Source organism: Protobothrops mucrosquamatus, unplaced genomic scaffold (genome assembly GCF_001527695.2).
Source record: "Protobothrops mucrosquamatus isolate PMUCROS unplaced genomic scaffold, P.Mucros_1.0 scaffold1312, whole genome shotgun sequence".
Taxonomy (NCBI): Eukaryota; Metazoa; Chordata; class Lepidosauria; order Squamata; family Viperidae; genus Protobothrops; species Protobothrops mucrosquamatus.
Window position 1 is genome coordinate 230105 of NW_015387513.1, and position 20955 is coordinate 251059.

The following is a 20955-nucleotide window of genomic DNA, read 5'->3' on the forward strand; positions in this document are numbered from 1 at the left end:
ACCACAGGTTTTTTTTAATGTCTCTGAGATGTCAGTAAAATAAGATACTGCAGCCAAATATGCCCACAGTAGTCTTGCTATCTACGAAATACAAAAAAAATATCTGTAGACTCCACACTTAACTGTGGCTACTCCTCTTTAACATCAGGAATTGGCTATTAGCAAGAGCCAGTAGGATCAGATGTAGGTCATACTCATATGTTTACATAATCATATTGTGGTTAATATTTATTTTATATTCTATATTACATTTTTACCTCATTGTTTTATGGTTTTAGTATTGTTAATCAACATTTCTTTATAAAAATTAATGTAATAACATTCAGAGCAAGTAACGAAAGCATAAATATTGTATTTTTAAAAAGGAATATGCCAATCTGATATCATGTTGCCTTATTAGAATTTTCTAAGCAATTTCAGAAGTACTGTAATCAAGAATAAAAGTAATAAACATCCGGCACATCTAAATTCATTTAATATTTGCAATTTATCTTACCAAAAAAACCCAGGATGTTTTCCGCTAAAATCAGTCTGTGCAAGAAAGCCTAATATAGGCATCTTTCTATCAAATAAGATACATTAAGCTGATTTAAATCCACTATTTTCCATTCTAAATCACTGTGGTAAAAGAACGAGCTAAATAAATAAGTCAACCCCTGAAAAACAGGAGTATCTGTTGGAAATATTTAGTATAAAATATTTCACATGCCAAATAAAGAGTCAGGTTTCATACCAATTGTTTTATAATATGCCAATTTTCTTGAAATAAATACCTCATTTCCATAACTAAATTAAATCTGAATGCATATTATTTTATTCTACTTGTAAAACCACACTCCATCATATCTAAATATCTTCAAAGTATGTTGCTATTTTGGTTTAGCATTACCTCTAATAGTTTTTGCTATGTCATTCAGAGTCAAAATCTTGAAATATTAAGTCTCAAAAAACCCATAGTATTATTAGACCCCGGAAAGCAACACAGATAGAAATAGAAATCAAACAATCGTGGTGTAAGTGAAAAATAAATTTTCTCCATGTAATTTAATCATCAGAATTTTAAACAAGGCCATTTTTAGAACCAAAAGGAACTAAAATAACACATCGTATTTAAGAATCAACCATACAATCATGTACCTAGTAAAGAAATCTTTCAGATCATTCTATGAACTGAACTTTCATCCAAAAACAAATAATACTGAATTATGCAGTGCCGATTCAAGTTTGTCTTTCAAATTCAAATAAGTTAAAGGTTCCAAGGATTTTAATGATGTAAAGATATGAAAAGCAGCACAATCCACAAGTAGATACCTGACAGTAGAAAAATAATGTTCAAGTCACAATATTTAGCCATTTTCACTCCTGTGATCATCTCATATGTCCTTTTTCAAGTCTATGCAGCACTGAAAATGAGGAAAAGTGTGGTATTTAAAGCATGTACCACTTCAGTAGAAAAATCTTACCCAAGCTGACTGTTCCTACTCTGCAGTTTTCCAGGAGAAGCTTCTGATGAAACAGATGCAGCCAACAGAGGAGAGAGAGAGTGAACGGAATAAGGGAAAGGGAGTGTACATATATCAGCTTGTGCCTTAATACTGCTTTGGGGCATCTGTGAAGCTAAGCTGCTACCAAATTAGAGTGGACATTTTTGATTTAACCCAGGGGGAAATACTAAACCTTTCCTTTTTTAAGCACTGCTTGCAAAATAACCTTTGTCTATGAAAACGCTAAAGGGCTGATTCTCTATCTTATTGAAAACATATATTTCACTTCTGAAAATACTTGCATACTACCTTAAGAAAAACAAACAAGATGCATGAGTCAACAGAAATCACTCCCCTTCTCTGCTTTTTAAAATCTATACAATGTTTGATAGCAGAGCGGATTAGCGGGCACATTAATTTAGGTTAATACTTACTGCTTACATAGAACATGACTGAATTGCAACTACATCTCCATTGCCCTTCAGTATGTAGAAATAGTTTTAAAACCTTAATGCCGGGAGAAGGGCGGGGTATAAATTAAAGTATTATTATTATTATTATTATTATCCTTTTTGCTGACTTTTTCGCACTCTTTATGCAACTGTTATCTCAGTTCAAAAAATAAAATTACAATTACAAAAACAACAAAATGAGTATATTACTAAAACTACTAAAACTTCCATTTAGGAAGAAATAGAACTGCTACATCAGAGCCACCACTAAGCCTCACAGATAATCCAGAAAGTCCAAAAGGTTTAATAATGATAGTCAATTCAGGAGGATTGACTCCACCTCAGTCCTTGAATGGAAGCAAAATTTGCTCCCTTTTTATTTATTTATTTATTTATTTAATTTTTATCCCGCCCTTCTCCTTACGGACTCAGGGCGGCTGACAGCCTTGTAAAACAGATACAAAGATAAAAATACCCACTTTAAAACCTAATTAAAATGAAATATTTGATGTGGCCTGTGTCAATTTAAAATTATTCTTAAAACCCCACTAAAAATTCCCCTAGGCCAATCCCGCTTGTTGGAAGAGCCATGTCTTAAGGGCGCGGCGGAAGGAGGGGAGATCCGGGATCACCCGGATCTCTGGGGGNGCACTGTCTGGCTGACGGCACCCTGAGGAGACCCACTCTGTGGGAGCGTACCGGCCGATGGGAGGTAATCTGCGGCAGAAGGCGGTCTCGGAGATATCCAGGTCCGATGCCATGGAGCGCTTTAAAGATGATGACCAACACCTTGAAGGGCACCCGGAAGGCCACCGGCAACCAGTGCAGCTCGCTCCAACCAGTGCAGCTACTCCAACATTACTTTCAGTGTTTATAAGCGGCACTATTAGTTTAAAGTTCTAATTTACAAATGAGTTTTAGCAAAAGCCTTTATATGCAAAAGGCTAATAATTTCAAAAATGTTGTGAAGCAGTTTATTTCTTTCAGGCATCCAACATTTTCTTCTTACATAAAATGAAACCATATAACTTTAAAAACACAAGCTTGTTAAAAGTAAATCAAAACCATCTACCAGCCCCAAACTGAATATAATGTAAAACAGAATTAAAGCATACGTTCTTTCAGTACAACTTTGCTTTTTAGAGCAATTAATCATGTCAAATATATCCAGCATCAGAAAACATATTGCCCCTTTAGTACTTTCACTTTTCCAGCATAGTTTCACAAATAGCACTGCCCTCCTAGTTCTTCAAGCCTCTATCAGTCAAATTTAATACCTGGGTAGAAATAATGGATGAATGCATAATTTATGGTGATAAGATTGGGGAAAATATCCATATATTTTTGCTGCAATGTGTAAATTTCATATTTGAATTATTCAATTTGTATTACTGTGTAGTTAATATTTTTTTTCTATTTAAAATGTTTTTAATCTAGGAATGGCACTACTACTGATTCCCAAGTTTTGTTGTGTGCTACACTGCATCATTCAACAAGCAGAGACCAAGATATAGGGTTATTAATCTCTTAATAAACAGCTAAAGATTTGGTATAAACAACATACAGTAAGACATGGGCGAGTCAATGAACAGACCTGAAGATCAAGAACTATTTGTGTAAACTATCTCAACCAATGTTACGATGAGCAAGTTGTATGGCTATGGATGACCCTATCAAAGGACTGGGATTCTGAGGAATTGACTGCAGACTGGCCAAAAAAGAAAAGTCTTTTCAAATGTTTTCAACATGAGCCAGAAGATCTTCACCATTTGATGCTTCACCAACACATCTGGACAAGCTTCCACAGCATCCTGTTTTATCTTCATTTTTGTATTTTGTCAGATCATTGATTTTCCTGGCCATTCAATTTGGTAAGTTTAATTTGGATTTTACTGAATAACATAGAAAAATTCTTAAAAACTCATAATTTAGTTTCTTTCGGTTGCTTTTATTTATTCTTGAGTAAACTTGCACCAAAGTTGGTTTAAATAAAATTTTAAACTGAATATTACTTGTGTTTGGATGCTGATATTGCTTGCCACTAAGCCACAAAAGGGGAATTCAGTAGAAAGTTGATCCTTGCATTGGAATATTTATAAGAGAATGAAAAAAGTGTGTTTGGAGCTGATAACAGCTGACTCCTTTCCAGTCAACTAAACTTGATAAAAGTTGTCCAAAACATCTGAGCCCAAGTGATAGTAAAATCTATGTGTCTTGTTTATGCTTTGGTTCTACTAACTCTTTATCTTACATTCATCCATGCTGATACAGATGCAGACCAGAGAGCTCAACCCAGCACCTTTGGAAAAGGACTTTTGAGATCACAGTTCTTCTAGAGAGTCTGTCTGACTTGCTAGCTAGCTATCCATCCATCCCAATAAACAGTCAGTTCATAAAGATATTAAGCAACCCTTGTATTTGAGTGAATGACTAAGCACTAAGATTTAACAATTAAACAACCAAAGTGATTATAAATAGTGTTCCAGAGTAAACATTCCTAACTTCTTAGAAGTAGAATTCTCTAAATCTTCATGAACAGCTATATATTATAGCAGAGGTCCCCAATCTTTTGGGCACGAGGGACTAGTTCTGTGGAGAGAGATTTTTCCGTGGACCGGAGGGGGCGTGGTTTTGTGTGCTGCCTGTATCTCATGGATGGGGCTTTGCTTGTTTGTGCGGACCAATTGTTGGCATGCCGCAGCCCAGTACTGATTCATGGACCGGGGGTTGAGGACCCCTGTACTACAGCACAAATATAGATAAATATATATATCAAATATATTGAGGAATGAAAGCAACCTGTAAGCCCATCAGAATGAATTATCTTATGGAAGATATAACTGGACAGTTGCACATTCACACATCTTACTTGTTTAATCACATACAGATAGTCCGTACAATCACAATTAAAAGCCAGAACTACCTTCACTAAGTGATGTGGTTCTTAAATGACTTGTGCCCAATTTTACAACTTTTGTGTCATGGTCATTAAGCAAACTACGTAGTTGTTAAGTAAATCTGGCTTCTCCTATTGACTTTACTTGTTGGATGCTCCCTGGGAAGGTCACAAATGGTGATTACATGATTTTGGGATGCTGCAACTGTTGTAAATACATGCCAGTTACCAAAACTTTCAATTTTGATCACATGACCATGGGGACACTGTAATATTGATAATCAAGGACTGGTCATAAGTCACCTTTTTCAGTACTGACATAACTTTGAACGAATGGTTATGACTACCTGTAAGTACCGTAAGTCAAGGACTACCTGTATGGCTAAAAATGTCTTACAAGTGACCCATAGCTGATGAAATAGAGCTTTGAATTACCCATTCCTAATCCTGCAGCAATTAAGTGTGTCATCTAATTGCAGAACTATACTGCATTTGGTAAGTTAGTTTAATGCTAAATTGATTAACTCTTAGTGGCCACACAGGTTTTCTGGTCCTTCAGGGTCCTCCAATGGTGAACCTAAAATAGTCATACTGCGAACCACAGCATGATTTGCTTCTATTGGGAATAGTGTATGCCCTGCATTTATTTTGGAAGCTGCATCTCTCCAACTATTTGTGGAAAAAATTAGCAGACATTAGGATTGCTAAAATAGTATATTGGCTGCCTAATAATTTCATTGTTAACTATGGCATGAACATACAAGCAACCCCAAAATTTTGTTTGCCTGCCAAAGACAATCTGGAAGCTAACTTTCATTAAATTTAAAACTTAAGACTGTAGCTGGATATATGAATCCTGCTTCATACTTCAAGTATAGTTCAAAAAATGAAATCTAAATAATTTGTTATACCAAGATGGGGAAAAATGGGGGAAGGGGAGAGAATGAAAAACAAATGTGCAACAAATCAAATAGAACATAACCTACATAACAGCATAATCTATATTTTATCAAATATAGAGAGGTTTTAAAACTACTTGGAGATAATTTCACTAATCCCAGATTAATTCTGTTTAAATCTGATGTTGTTCTGTCTTCCAGTAAGGAATAATCTGGGTGCCGTCAGCTCTACTTCACAACTTTTTCAAAAACAGAAAAAGAAAGAAATGATCTGTATGTTTTAAGCAGGCTTCATTATACATTCAACATTACTTTCAAATAACATCTTAAATGAAACTGATTTCTTGCGGAACAATAAATATCCAGATTTTAGAAGGGTAATTTTCTAATATTTAATGGTTAATACAACTGAGGAAGGAACATCTTATGATGCTTAAAAGGAAATATAATTAAACCAAAGAGTTTTCTGCTCAGAATAGTATAAATATCAAATGTAAAAAGGGGGAGGAAAACTCCAGAAATCATCAATCATTAGAAAATAAAAAATGAAAAAGTTATAGATTTTATCACATTCACAAAAGTTTAGTAAAAATGGATACAATGGAATTGCTCCTTGCTGTTTGATAGTTGAAAACTTCTTCCAAAAACTGAAAGTTAGATTAGGTTAAACGCCACAGGGAAAAAAATATATTTAGGAATAAGCTTTGTCTCTTGCAGAGACCAGTGAGAATTTTAAAGCCAGTTTTAACAAAATATTTGATCATTCTTTGCTATTTTCAAAAGGGAAGCCATATGCTTTATCACTGCTAAACGTTAAAGCCATTGTCACACTAAAATAGACATATCTGAAGTTGTCATTTCAGAAGAAAGATATAGTCAAATGTTATCTATCTTACCCATCCGCCTTGCTGGATGATATAATCTGCAACATGATCTTCAAGGTAGGTCACTCCAAAACTCAGAAGTGCACCAAGTGGTTCTTGGCCCTTTTTGGACAGCTCTACCAAGAACCGCTGAAGAATCACCAGGGGCACTAAAACCTAAAGAAAATAAGGACCAGGAACTATAAGATTGTGGCATAATGACAAGATTTTCTACATTTAAAGCATCTGATGCATGTTAGGCATTTCGGTGTGGACATACAGGTAGTCCTCAACTTATAACAGGTTTTTTTGTGACCGTTCAAAGTTACAATGGCACTGAAAAAAGTGACTTATGACTGTTTTTCACAGTTACGACCTTTGCAGCATCCCCATGATCACGTGATCAAAATTCAGAGGCTTGGCAACAGGTACATATTTATGACCGTTGCGTTGTCCTTGGGGGTCACGTGATCACCTTTTGTGACCTTTTGACAAGCAAAGTCAATGGGAAAGTCACATTCGTTTAATAACTGTGCTACTAACTTAACTGCAGTGATTCATTTAATAGCTAAGGCAAGAAAGGGTGTAAAATGGGGCAAAACTCACTTAACCAATGTCTCACTTAACAACAGAAATTTGGGGCTCAATTGTGGTCGTAAGTTGAGGACTACCTATATGCATGCAAGTATACCCAGTATACTTAACATGAAGAAAAACTCATCAAAAATGTACATATATTATTTATAAGTGGAGCAAATTAATACCTTTACATGTTCAAATCTGAAACAATATTAGAATAATACTCAATAGAATACTGGTCAATTATAATACTGTCCAGAAGGCTAATTTATCTCATAAAAAGTTTCTTCATTCATTTATTTTACCTATCTTAGAATTTCCTCCAGGCATTTGTTTTGAATTTTGCAGGGTTATTGGGTTGAAAGTAGCCTCCCATTTTAAAGATTATTAAATAGAAAGAAGAGTAGGACTACTTCTAATAAACACATTTCTGACACTTTAACCTAAACCTCTAGATGACTTCTCCAGCCATTTCATGAAGAAAATGAAACAATATTGCCCAAAAGTTGTTTCATTTGTTTTCTACACTTAATACAATGAGGTGTAGGTGGAAGTTACAGCCAACTTACAATTTTCAGGCCAGAAAGTTATGCTAATATTTCTTTGTTGATAAGGCAGCAGACTACAAGCCTTGTCTTAAAAAAAATGTACTGGAATCAAACAGGACTTTTTCTGGATCATAATTTTTAGTTTGCATTACTGATTTCTGTTTATTCATCTACTTCAATGTCTTCAAGCTTCATATATATACACACACAGTAATATGCACTGTATACAAGACATATTAAATATGTAATGTACTTACTCAACAATTATTTTTTGCAACTAATTATTAGTGAATTGTAGGTATCTCAAAGAAGATGTTCCTGAAAAGGAATGAATGCTGCAGACATCACTAGCTAGCCAAGTTAAATAAATCTGTCTGTCCAGTCATCAGTCCAGCCATCCTGAATCTAACCCTGAATTAAGAAATTGAATATGTTTCAGGTAATTCACCTGGCACTGACTCAACATCCAGTGGAAGGAAATTTTAAAAAGTGAGCTGGTCATTACCTTGCTCCATCCACTAGCATGACTTGCTGCTTCCTGCGTCCTCTCTTTGTATTCCTGATAATTCACTGGCCTGAATGAGAGAAACCAAAAGGGAAGATAATGAAACTAAAGAAAGGCAAAAATATAACATTTTTCATTATATCTGTACACCACTAAGCTAACTATATTAACCCAATCAAAAAGGCCCAAGCGATTCTTTGGTTTCAAGAAGTTGAACCAATCTATTAACAGCATTAAACCACACAACTCATGAAAAAAATTATACAACTTTGAAAAGCAAACAGCAAAAGCATAAGATCTTGTTAACCAAATATTGCCACGATTCATGCCTTGAGCAGATGCCAACTGCCCTCCGCTCATTAACATTGTCAGAAACCTAAATATTTTTATTTGTATCCCATCATTCCTATACAGAATTCAAGGTTGATTTTAGCTTCATAAACTCTTTTATGCTAAGGTGCAATGACTTCCCAAAAAAGTTAAATAGTTCACAAGTGTCTTTTTTATACTTCTTAGAAAAAAATTGGAAGATTCAAATTGTTTTTAATATATGGTATCTTATGTAACCTAGATTGAAATAGCTACAGTTAAAATCCATTATTTAACCACTATTCATTCTAGTTAATTAAAAATCAGATTCAAATTGTGTATTTTGAAGCGGGCTTATATACCTTCCTCAGAGAAGTTGTTAGCCGAAAGTTTCTGATTTGTATGATATATCACAGATATTAATACAGTTTAATAATAGAGTCCAACCATTTATATTTTTGTTATAAAAATGGATATAATTCCGCAAGCAATTTTATTACTTCTACGATATTAGTTATCCCACTATGATATTAGTTATCCCACATTGTTTTCAAGGTTTTCAGAGTGACCACTTCATGATAACCTCTAGAGCAGGCATGTCAAACTCGTGACGTCACGTGACGTCGCACAATGTATTGGGACTTTTCCCCCATTGCCAGCAATGGGATGGGTGTGGTTTCGGATGGGTGTAGTTTCGGCATGATGCATCTGGCCCGTGGGCCGGCAGTTTGACATGCCTGCTCTAGAATCTTCCCAGGTATCAGTATCACATGGTCCCCTATATGAAGATAGGGAAAATTCCCACCTCTAGTTTCTTACAATTCATTGATTTTTCTGTACAGTACAGAAATGTTTAACCAGACCAACAGCATTTCTTCCATGCTGTAGAATGCAATTAATTTTGCCCCAAGGATTTAAACTCATTCAAAATAAACAAGTATGTCTTGATTGTGGTTTTGTTAACTTCAAATTTCAATTCTGCCTCCTTATGTTAAACTTTACACACTCCTATGGAGAGGCAACAATCTCATACTAGTGAACAAAGATGTTTAGGTTCAAATTCAATTTGGATGCATCCTTTAAAGACACCGGACACACCAGAAGGAATGCGTTTAGCATAACATGTGGATTTGCGTATATTATGCATCAGATATTTCCTGCTTAAAGCTATCAGTTATCAGTTTAAATTCCACCATTTCTGTGAGTTTTAAGCAATACTAAATTTGGATTCAGCTAATTGAACCCCAGTGTTATGGCTCCCAATTTGTAGTCTGGCACTGCCTTCTTCTGGAATAATTTTCCATTCCCAGTCTAGCCTACTGTCCTGTGACTTCCTCTTGAGTTCTCCTCTAATAATTTTGGGCTCAGTTGTGGTCGTAAGTCTAGGACTACTTATAGTCCTTTTAGATAGAATAAAATTCTAATGCCTTTTAAAACTTTTTTTTTCAAATTGCTGCAGTTTTAAATTCCAGACACTGCTGGAATTATACAGTGAGGGGAAAAAGTATTTGATCCCCTGCTGATTTTGTACGTTTGCCCACTGACAAAGAAATGATCGGTCTATAATTTTAATGGTAGCTTTATTTTAACAGTGAGAGACAGAATAACAACAAAAAAATCCAGAAAAACGCATTTCAAAAAAGTTATAAATTGATTTGCATTTTAATAAGTGAAATAAGTATTTTTTGGTGACTATGGTCCCAGCTGCCTTGAGATCATTGACAAGATCCTCCCGTATAGTTCTGGGCTGATTCCTCACTGTTCTCATGATCACTGAAACTCCACGAGGTGAGATCTTGCATGGAGCGCCCCAGACCAAGAGAGATTGACAGTTATTTTGTGTTTCTTCCATTTGCGAATAATCGCACCAACTGTTGTCACCTTGGCGATAGTCTTGTTTGGAATCTGATTGATTGCTTCTCTGGACAGGTGTCTTTTATACAGGTAACAAGCTTTAAGAGAGTGCTCCTAATCTCAGTTCATTACCTATATAAAAAAACACCTGGGAGCCAGAAAGCTTGCTGACTGATAAGAGGTCAAATATTTATTTCACTCATTAAAATGCAAATCCATTTATAACTTTTTTGAAATGCGTTTTTCTGGATTTTTTTGTTGTTATTCTGTCTCTCACTCAAACGTACAAATCAGCAGGGGATCAAATACTTTTTGCCTCACTATACAACACAGGGGGGCTATCACATTTAGCAAGTTATTGTGATACTTTTTATCTTATCACATTAACATTCATAGCATTAACAAAATGAATGCTTTTATAATATCCCAGTTTTACATATCAAATGTTTTAACATCTCAATCAAACCTAACTCACCCAGTGTACTATATCTGATCCTGCTTTGCTTTCTGAGACCAACTTGTCAACTTGTTATGACTTCTTTAATAAAGCTAAAGACACCAGGAAAGGAAAAGGAAACCAACAAGTATGCACTGTACATATGGTGGGTTCTTGTATTTGTAAAGTTTAATACAACACTTCAATGACCATACTGCATTATCATTGTTTATACATGATCTATGCAAGCATACGTAACAGTGAAGGTATCAATTTCCTACGTAACATTAACACATATTGCTGACTTACATTGCAGCAAGTTCTATTATTTTTTACTTGATATTTTATTAAATGTCAGGAGTGCTCCCCCTATGAAAATAGAGAAGCAATTTTAATAGAAAATGTACACCCAATATGTGTTTGGCAACACTTGCGGTTCCTAAAATACAAAGATCTCAGTATTAGCCCTACAGTATAACACCCAGTATTTAATATTTGGGATGAAGGATTCAAATCTGACCAGTATCTAATATGAATAATAACCTGATTTTTAAAAAATATAAATGATGCTGCGCTTCAATGGGTAGCCTAGACGTTGATATTTGAACATATCTTTTTAGCATTTATATTTTACTGGGTTCTACTAATCTAGTTGAAATGTTAATATATATTGCTAATCCATGTATGATATGCCATAAGCTAAATAAATAACCTTTCATTTTGTTGGCCATTGTGGTGTAAATACTGGATATGAAAAATGTGCTGTCTTTGTGTTGGATCAAAAATCCAGCTTTAAATAACAGAAAAAAATGCTAGTTCATTTTCTGCAATAATCAGCAAGCACATACATTTAAGAGCAAGTCAGTCAACGTAAAAAAAAGCTGTAGCAAAATTCAGTCATATCAGCATTATGAAAATTGTGAGAATTTTAAGAGCAAGTACCTTCCTGCTGAGCAAAGCAAATGAGAACTCACTTGCTAAGTAGGATCTCTAATGCCTTTTCAAGAGGTTCTTTCAATTCTTGGAATACCTTCTCTCCGAGATGAGCTAAGCAATCTTCAATTGAAGTCTCTGGGTTTGCAGGACTAAATACTGGAGACGTGTGGCAGTCAAAGCCAGTTGTAGTGAAAGCTGAAAATAAATAGCAGAGTTAATTTATGACGGATTTTTATCACTGGTGAAAACAATATATTATTAAAGAAAAAGGAATTCATTAAAGCAATGGCCCCCAACCTTCAGGGAACCAGGAATTAGTTCTCTGGAAAGAGGTTTTTCCATGGACCAGAGGGGGCATGATTTAGTGTACTGCCTGCATCCTGTGGATGGGGCTTCGTTTGTTTGTGCAGACCTGTTTCTGGCATGCCGCAGATCAGTGCTGGTCCACAGACCGGGGTTGGGGGCCCCTGCATTAAAGTGTCTAGTATTAAGAATACAGCTCAGGAAGAACACAAAAAAGGTACAGAAAAATCAAAGGCAACCCATCATTTAATACTAAAACAGAGTAATAAAACTTAGGATTTCTATTATTCTTACCTATTCAACGTCAAATGAAAATTATCAAAATAGGTAATTTAAATATTGTTGGATTATACCCATATATCAAATATTTCAAAAGCTGTGATTAACAAAGTAAATGAGTGGTCAAATCATGCTAGTGATACTTGTTTTTAGATTTTTTTCCTCTGGGAACAAGGAAAAATAATACCCTTTCATAACATTAGTAACACAGGAAGAAAAATATACCAATATGTACAAACCTTCCAAAATTTCTTCATCAAGATGTTTCAATTCTTCCTCAATTTCGGCTTTAACTTTGTCCAGGATTTCTTTTTCTAAAGCTTGTGAGACCGTAGATGGTTCTACACATAGATGAGCAGCAAAGATCAATCACTATTACATATATTTACACTAGAGCAAAAGTACTTTATTTTGTCAAAAACTTAAAAAGTCAAGATTGTGTATTTAATACAAAGAGGGATCCAAGCAAATTTTTCAAACAGCAAAGTATAATTGAAGAAAACTAATCATAAGCAGAACTACCCGTATTACTGAATCCTTTTACATTTACATTAGTAGGATTGTGCTGTAAATATATATTTAATATTGGGAACTGGAAGAAAATTAAGACTGATTAAAGCAGGCATGTCAAACTGCCGGCCCACGGGCCGGATGCGTCACACTGAAACCACGCCGGCAATGGGGAAAAAGTCGCGATACGTTGCACGATGTCACGTGATGTCGTGAGTTTGACATGCCTGGATTAAAGTGACTTCTTTGGGAATCAGTACCTATAAATACCTGCAAAGCTGATATTTAATTTCCTGGAATATTATTTATTTTATTTTTTATTAATTTATTAAACTTCTATGCCACCGATCTCACCAAGGCAACTCTAGGCAGCTTACAGTCCTACAATTAAAATACTGAATAAAAAATTAAAACAATAAACAAGAACCATACATTTAAAATTCAGTTAATCAAGATGGAGCGGAAGGGAGCCAAGTGTGCATGGGGCAGAGGTGGGGTCTGGCTAAATCCATTAACCAGCTCCAAGATGCCACTCCTCCACTGGGGGTCCAGATCAGTTAGCAGAGCCAGGTCTCCAAACCCTTTTGGAAGGCCAGAAGAGAGAGTGTACATCTCACTTCTGGGAGAGGGGGGGGGCAGGATGTCCCAGAGTGCAGGTGCCACAGCAGAAAAGGCTCTTCTCCTGGACTCCGTCAGCCGAAGTTCCTTGACCAACAAGACTCTGCAGTATGCCTTTTCTGCCAATGCAGGTGGGGCAGACTAATCCCAGCAGGATGAGCTGGTTTCCCAGATAACCTGGACTCATGCCATAAAAGGCTTTATAACACTTTGTTATAGGGCAGTGATGGCAAACCTTTTAGAGACTGAGTGCCCAAAAACTGGCCCCGCTCCCGCTCCACCCCCACCCCGTCCTGCCTGCCCGCAGGGCCACTGACCACCTCCAGGGCCCGCTGCAGATAGCCCAGCAGCACCAATAGCGGCCATGCCCTCTGCTCGCACCCCGCAGCATCAACTGCATGATGGGGCGTGAGGGCAGAGCCTTGTCCACGCTGCCTGGTTGCCATGACCTTGGCTGCTCTGCTCCGCATGGGCCACGCTCGGGGGCAATTCTCCTCCAGGGGGGCTGCTGGAGGGGAGGGGGTCACGGGGGGAGGCGAGGCTGGGGCAACAGCATGTGTGCCCACAGAGAGGGCTCCAAGTGCCGCCTCTGGCACGCGTGCCATAGGTTCGACACCACTGTTATAGGGTGTTGCCATTAAGCGCTTCCAGCACCTTGAATTGGACCCAGAAGCAAACTGGCGACCAGTGCAGCTCACAACAGCAGTGTAACAGGGGCTGCCCCAGAGGCACCAAGAACTGTCCGCACAGCTGCATTCTACACCAGCTGAATCCTCCAGATACTCTTCAAGGGCAGCTTCATGTAGAGTGTGCTGCGATAATTCAGCCAAGAGATGAAGAGGGCTTGAGTGACTGAGCGCAGGGGCATTCTTAGAATAATGCAGATATTCCAGAATAGTTGTATTTACATTTATTATTTAAATAGTATACTCTCTTAACTAAATGTCTGTGGAAATTCTTTGTCATCCAGGTCATAGTTGTCTTTTTTTTTTTTAAAGGCAACTGGACTGTTTTTCCTGAGGAAGAAGACTGCTGCCTTCTTCAAGGAAAAAAACAGCCCAACTGCCTTTTTTTAAAGAAGCAGTTTTGAGATTCTCTTAACTGACTAGAATATTCTACTATTCTGTTATTTTCCTTCTTATTCATAAAGCTGTTTGGAGAAGAAAAACATGCTCCTCACTTCTAGAAAAATAACAGACTGGTGCAAGTATAGCAGTATAGCAGTTTCTAATTAAAAAAAATTAATTTGTTGATATGAAAGTAATAACACTGATTCTTATATAACTACAAATTTGTGAAACAGTTTGAGAGGTCAGTGAGAAGACTGAGGCCACAAAGAACCATTTTTCCATCATGGCACCAATGCTCTAGAAAAGTTTCCTTCTAGAACACAGACCGGTTCCTCTGGGGTTGGCTTCTGGAAGTTCCTAAGACCAAACTTTTCTGCAGGGCCTTCAAGGAATGGCCCTCAGCATTTGGATGGTTACTCATTTATTTACTTATTCTTTGTGCATTAATTGCTATTTTTGGTTATGAACCTGCAGCCCTCTGTTCCTTATAACAATGTGTTATTGTGTTTTCTGCTGACAACATAACAATATTGTGTTGCTATGTTGCTGCTGCCATGATTCTGCAAAGATTTGGAACCATGCAGGTAAAACAATATATAGAACAACATGACCTGATTCAAAGGGATTATAAAATTTCCTCTTTGTCGTTGTAGGGCAGTACTAAAGCAATAGTCACATGCACAATAATGTCTACAAACCTGGAAATGAATTGTTAATGTTCCAGAAGTGTTTGATGTTTCATACATACATGATATATATTAAGTGTATTTCTTCTCTAAAACTAATTCTATAATTACTATCATAATTTATTTAAGAAGTTACACATTACTCATATGCTGAACATTTAGAATTAGTATTAAAAATTATTTTAATGAGAAGTCCCAATGGGCATGAATTACTTATTATAAGTAAAATGAACATCCTTTCAAATACACACAATGCTACTTAAGTTAAAAATATCAATAACTACCTTTTTTTCCCCAGAACCAGATTTTGGTGTTTTACCTTACCATTCAGTAAAACAGTGTTCATACTTTACATTTTTAAAATATTTTAAAATTCCATTTATTATATATTCAACTGTAACTGAACTGAATATTTTACCTTGAGTGGACAGAGAGGGCTGTTCCTGAGGCTTTTCCTGTGACAAGAGACCCAAATAACTGAGGACAACATATTTTGTTTCATAATGAAAACCTACAGGTACAGCGGTAGAGGATGCCATTGAGTTGCTTCCAAAATTCCGTAGGATTATGGTCCACGTAATGTTTTCTTCGTTTATAATCTAAATAAGCAAAAATATACATTTTAGAAATTTGCAACCATATTCTGATTATTTATGTCAGCACATATATCAACATAAATATCCTAGGACAGTGATGGCGAACCTTTTAGAGATCGGGTGCCCAAAACCCACCCACCCCACCCCCGCTCCGCCTCCCACCCTGCCTGCTCCGCCCCCCCCCACCCCCTGCCCTACCCGCCTGCAGGGCCACGCACCGCCTCCATGGCCTGCTGCAGCAGATTGCCAGGCAACCCTGCAGCACCATGACAGCCATGCCCTTTGCCCACACCCCACAGCATCATCTGCACACTATGGGGTGTGAGGGCGGAGTCTTGTCTCTGTTGCCCGGGGGGCGACTCTCCTCCAGGGGGGCTGCTGGTGAGAAGGGGACCATGGGGGGAGGCGGGGCTGGGGCAACGGCGTGCATGCCCACAGAGAAGGCTCCGAGTGCCGCCTCTGGCATGTGTGCCATAGGTTCGCCACCACTGTCCTAGGAAATAAAAAGTTACATAAACTTTATAGCAAGTTGCCAAATTTATTATTACATGTATTTTAGGATCACCTGACTTGCTGACAAGACTTGTGAAAAAAGATCTTGGAATAGCAGTAGACTGCAAACTGAAATGACTCATAGGTGTGACAATGGTTTAGAAAAAGTAAATGCAATGTTAGGTTGTATTAAAAGTAGTATATTTTATTCTGCAATGGTCAAACTTTATTCTAATAAGTCTGGACTACCTGGAACGATTTAGAGGAGACAATAAGTGAAAAAAAGGAGGGAATGTTTAGCGTTAAGAATACTGAGTGGGATATGACAGCACTAAATGAAGCCTATCTATCTACCGTATCAATCAATCAATCAATCATCTATCTATTTATCTATTTATCTATTTATCTATTTATCTATTTATCTATCTATCTATCTATCTATCTATCTATCTATCTATCTATCTATCTATCTATCTCCTAACAGGAACAGTGATTCAGCTGATGAAACAATTGCCCAGACATCCCTTCATTAAATATGTTCAATCAGGGGTCTGGACATCTACTGGTCATGGATACCGTAGTTTAATTTGGATTCCTGCATGGAATGTGATAGTGTAAACAGCCCCTTTGAATTCTATTGTTCTATAAAATCCTCTACAAATTGACACAGAAAAAGCTTTACTAAGCTTCTCGCCTGAATAGCATAATAAGAAATTCCATCTGCATCCTCCTCCCCCTTAGGTTTTGGGTGTTTGCCTCTGACCCATTTCTTTTTTGTCCTGATAGGGGTACAGAGGACACAACTGCCAGTTCCACTGTATCTGAGTGTTCCCCACAGCCTGCTGAACAGTTGATCAATAACTACTAGAGGAACTGAATAGGAAAGCAAGAAAGTCAGCTCTAGAGAAAGCCCTTTACAGCAATTAGCTGTCTGGAAATGCTGGTTTAGACAGTCGGTACAACTGATAAATTGCAACCAACTTAAGAATTGCCTGCCGAAATACATTTAAAAAATGGACATTATGTGAACTATATTTCAAAGTTTTAATTAAACAAATGGATAGCATAATATATTTTAATAACACTATCAGTTATTAAAATTATTTTGAAATTTTCTAAAGATAAATCCAATCTGGTCATGATATTTGTCATTTTATCACCTATTATTTTACAGAAACAGTCTTTAGATGCAGATGTCCCTACTGTAACATGTACAATAAAATATGCAAATATATTGATCAGCTGTCTATTTTTTTATAGGAGGTAAGTTAATAATAAGTTTGCAGTTTTAGTCATCTCTAGTAAGCCTGCTTTCTCTTCTAACCCTTAAAGCAGCTGTTATCTTTTTCTGCAATTGTGTAGCTATCCTCCGCACACAGACTATGGGTTCTAGCCTCGCCTTAACATGAAACCAGCTGGGTGACCTTGGGCCAGTCACTCTCTTTCAGCCCCAGAAATGATTCAATGGTAAACCGTTTGTGAAATCTTGCCAAGAAAACTGAATGAACTAGTCCAGTCAGTTGCCAGGCATCAACAGATTTGAAGGCATGCATATACATATGTGCACACACACACTTAACTATTTCATGACACAGAAGTAGTCCTCAGTTAATGACACCAATTGGGACTGGAATTTCTGTCACGAAATAATGTGATTGTAAAGCAAAATGCCATGTAATTACACCACTTATCTGTCAAAGTCATTTGAGTTTAAACCAGAAATCATGGAGATACAGATTGACATCTCCAGATATTGAAAAGAATTCCAATACACAAATAATTCATTCAATTACTGTAAATGAAAAAAATACCAATTGCTAAAATAATATTCCAAAGTGGTTTGCTATCTGTCACTTTTCAGTTTATTAGTGTATATAATTTTCCTATTACTATATGAATATATAAAGCTAATTAACATATTATGAAGGAATGTGAGGTAGGCAAAAAAGCCTTTAATGTCTAAAGGATCAATTTAAATATATCAAACATTTTCAGCTTAGAAATCTGTTGCATATGTTGCAATAGTTGTAAAACGTTTTGCTACAATTGTAACCAATTTCAGGATGTTACAAAACAACTACAATAGGAGAAATGGCCAAACACAAAAAATCTATTTATAAGAAAGCAAATATATGAAGTTACTTCCCACCACTCCTCTAGCTTTCTAGGATGCTCTATCATTTTACCTCACCTCTTTTCGGGATAGGTAGCTTTACTGTTCTATAGTCATCATTTTTATTTAGGCCCAGCTCTCCTTCCATTCAAAACTTTATACCAACATTTAGTTGTCAACCCAGGAACAGCAGTCCTGTTGGCTCATGTTCTTTTTCTGCCCACGCAAATTTTTGCCTGCCAGAGAGATTCATACCCCAACTGATCATGGGCAATTATGTCTGTCTTGTGCTTTCTTCTCTTCGTACCCAATGGGTTAGAATTATTACAGAGAATAAGGAAGATGACTCTTATGGAAACATGAAAAATCTGTAATTTAGGCAAAAGGGAGGAGGACGAGACCAGCAAGATCAGACTTGCAAAGTTCTGTTATTATGGCAAATAAAAGTATTTTTCTTTCTGGTGGTTTCTTGGTCTGGTCTGCCTACAGGCTGTGATTAATGGTTAACAGTTACCTCTGCAAAGGTATGTACTGTACTCCCAGCATAATCACAAGGATATCCCACCAACTGATTCTGTCTCTGCCAGGAAAAAACTTTTGGAACACAAGATTTTTAATCCTAGCGGCGGGCTATCAGCCCACAAAGTGGACAGTACTCCTGTAATCAGATCATAGACCCGTGATGGCAAACCTTTTAGAGACCGAGTGCCCAAACTGCAACCCAAAACCCACTTATGCATCGTCGGGTGCCAGGTGGGTGTGGCCCATTGGGTGGGTGTGGCCCATTGGGTGGGCATGGCTGCGGTGGTAACAGCAGACTGGGTGAGACTAAAAAGTTCAATCAATCAATTCCAACTATGCAAGATCTTTTTTTTTTCCCGCAAGAAGTTAAAATTGACTGAACCTTTCTTTTTTGTACACGGTGGCAGAGGCCTAAAGTGAAAAGGTTTTATAAAACCCAGCTGAAGGCCTGGGACTGGGGCAATGGCGTGCGTGCCCATAGAGAGGGCTCTGAGTGCCGCCTCTGGCACCCGTGCCATAGGTTCGCCACCACTGTCATAGACCATGTGCCCCTTTTCCACTCCATTTCTTCCCTTTAAGTCAGGGGGTTCTCAACCTTGGCAACTTTAAGACTTGTGGACTTCAACTCCCAGAATTCCTCAGCCAGCTTTGCTGGCTGAGGAATTCTGGGAGTTGAAGTCCACAAGTCTTAAAGTTGCCAAGGTTGAGAACCCCTGCTTTAAGTGGAGAAAGATAGCAGGGCCCTCCACAGCCCCAGAAACCTTGGGGGGCGAGCCCTTGGCACAGAGGCCCACTGAAAGCACCAGGCCAGGCCAAGTTCCACCTGCTGAGACCAAACGATGCTCCCACCCTCAGTACAGAACCGTGACTACTAAACCCATGCTTCCCAGCTAGCTCCGAGGAGACTGGGTCATACAAAAGACGAAGGAAGGGAAGTCTTTCGGGGACTGGGAGGGGGGGGCCACAGCAGCCCTCGTGGGGTGACCTAAGTAAAAGTGAGGAGGGGGAAACCGGGAAAGGGGGGGAGAAAGATGACAAGGAAGTAACCCCCCCCCGCCAACGCACCCACGTTTTAGGGTTCCGACCTCCCATCACGGCCTCCCCCCCCCTCCCGGGTCAACTGCCCCCCCCCGATCGCGCAACTAACCGCCCTTCACCCTCGGGACTGCACGCGACCAAGAGGAACCACGCGCGAACGAACCCTGAGGCTGCCTTTTCCTTCCCCTCCCCTTCTGGGAAGTGGCGGGGGGGGGGAAAGGATGACGGTTTCCTGACTGTTCGGCTTCTTACCTGAGTCTCGCGAGGATAAGACCCCCCCCCTCGAAAAAAAAAAAAGAGGCAGAGGTCAAAACGAGGGAGGGCGCGCGACGCTCCCTCGAAAGTGACCCTTGCCGCCTGTCGGTGTTGCGCGCGCAGCAACGAGCTCCGCTCCCCCCTCCCCGTCACTCCTCCAGCAAAGCAGCTGCCGTGGCCGCCATGCCGGGCGAGGGCAGAAGAAGGGTTTTGAAGGCGGCGGGCGCGCGCGAGGGCGTGTGACGTCACCTAGAGCGTAGCGGAGGAGGTGACTAAGCAGATACACGCCGAGATCTCGGCTTAGCGCAGTGTTTCTCAACCTTGACAATTTTAAGGCGTGTGGACTTCAACTCCCAGAATTCCACAGCCAGCAATGCTGGCTGTGGAATTCTGGGAGTTGAAGTCCACATGCCTTAAAATTGTCAAGGTTGAGAAACACTGCGCGAGAGTTTTTGAAATCAACGTGGTTAAACGCTCGGACATAGAGATAGGAAATGTAGAGTTGTACGGTGTGGTATTTAGTTTTTTTTTTCCAATAGTCTCAGCGGCTTCATACTTGGACGATTTGTTTGTTCGTTTATTTCACAGTTTTTATAACCTGTTCCTATCTATAGATTTGGCATCGTGGACAACAAGGTGCAAACGCAATATAGAAGCTAAAACAAAAGGCATGCAATTAATACACGCACACAATCTGGTTGGTTACAGGCAA

At 38.3% G+C, this 20955-nt stretch overlaps 1 protein-coding gene across 1 annotated transcript in view; it reads right to left on the bottom strand.

The window, feature by feature from the left end:
- BCL2L13 (BCL2 like 13) overlaps positions 1-20261 on the bottom strand; it is a 25193-nt gene extending 4932 nt beyond the window's left edge. Inside the window, exons 1-6 of the mRNA XM_015821357.1 lie at positions 20241-20261; positions 15646-15826; positions 12583-12684; positions 11800-11956; positions 8227-8296; positions 6628-6771 (exon numbers count right to left, since the gene is read on the bottom strand). Coding sequence (XP_015676843.1) covers positions 6628-6771; positions 8227-8296; positions 11800-11956; positions 12583-12684; positions 15646-15766 — 594 coding nt within the window. The 5' untranslated portion in view covers positions 15767-15826; positions 20241-20261. The remainder of the gene's footprint in view (positions 1-6627; positions 6772-8226; positions 8297-11799; positions 11957-12582; positions 12685-15645; positions 15827-20240) is intronic.
- Between the last annotated feature and the right edge of the window lie 694 nt (positions 20262-20955).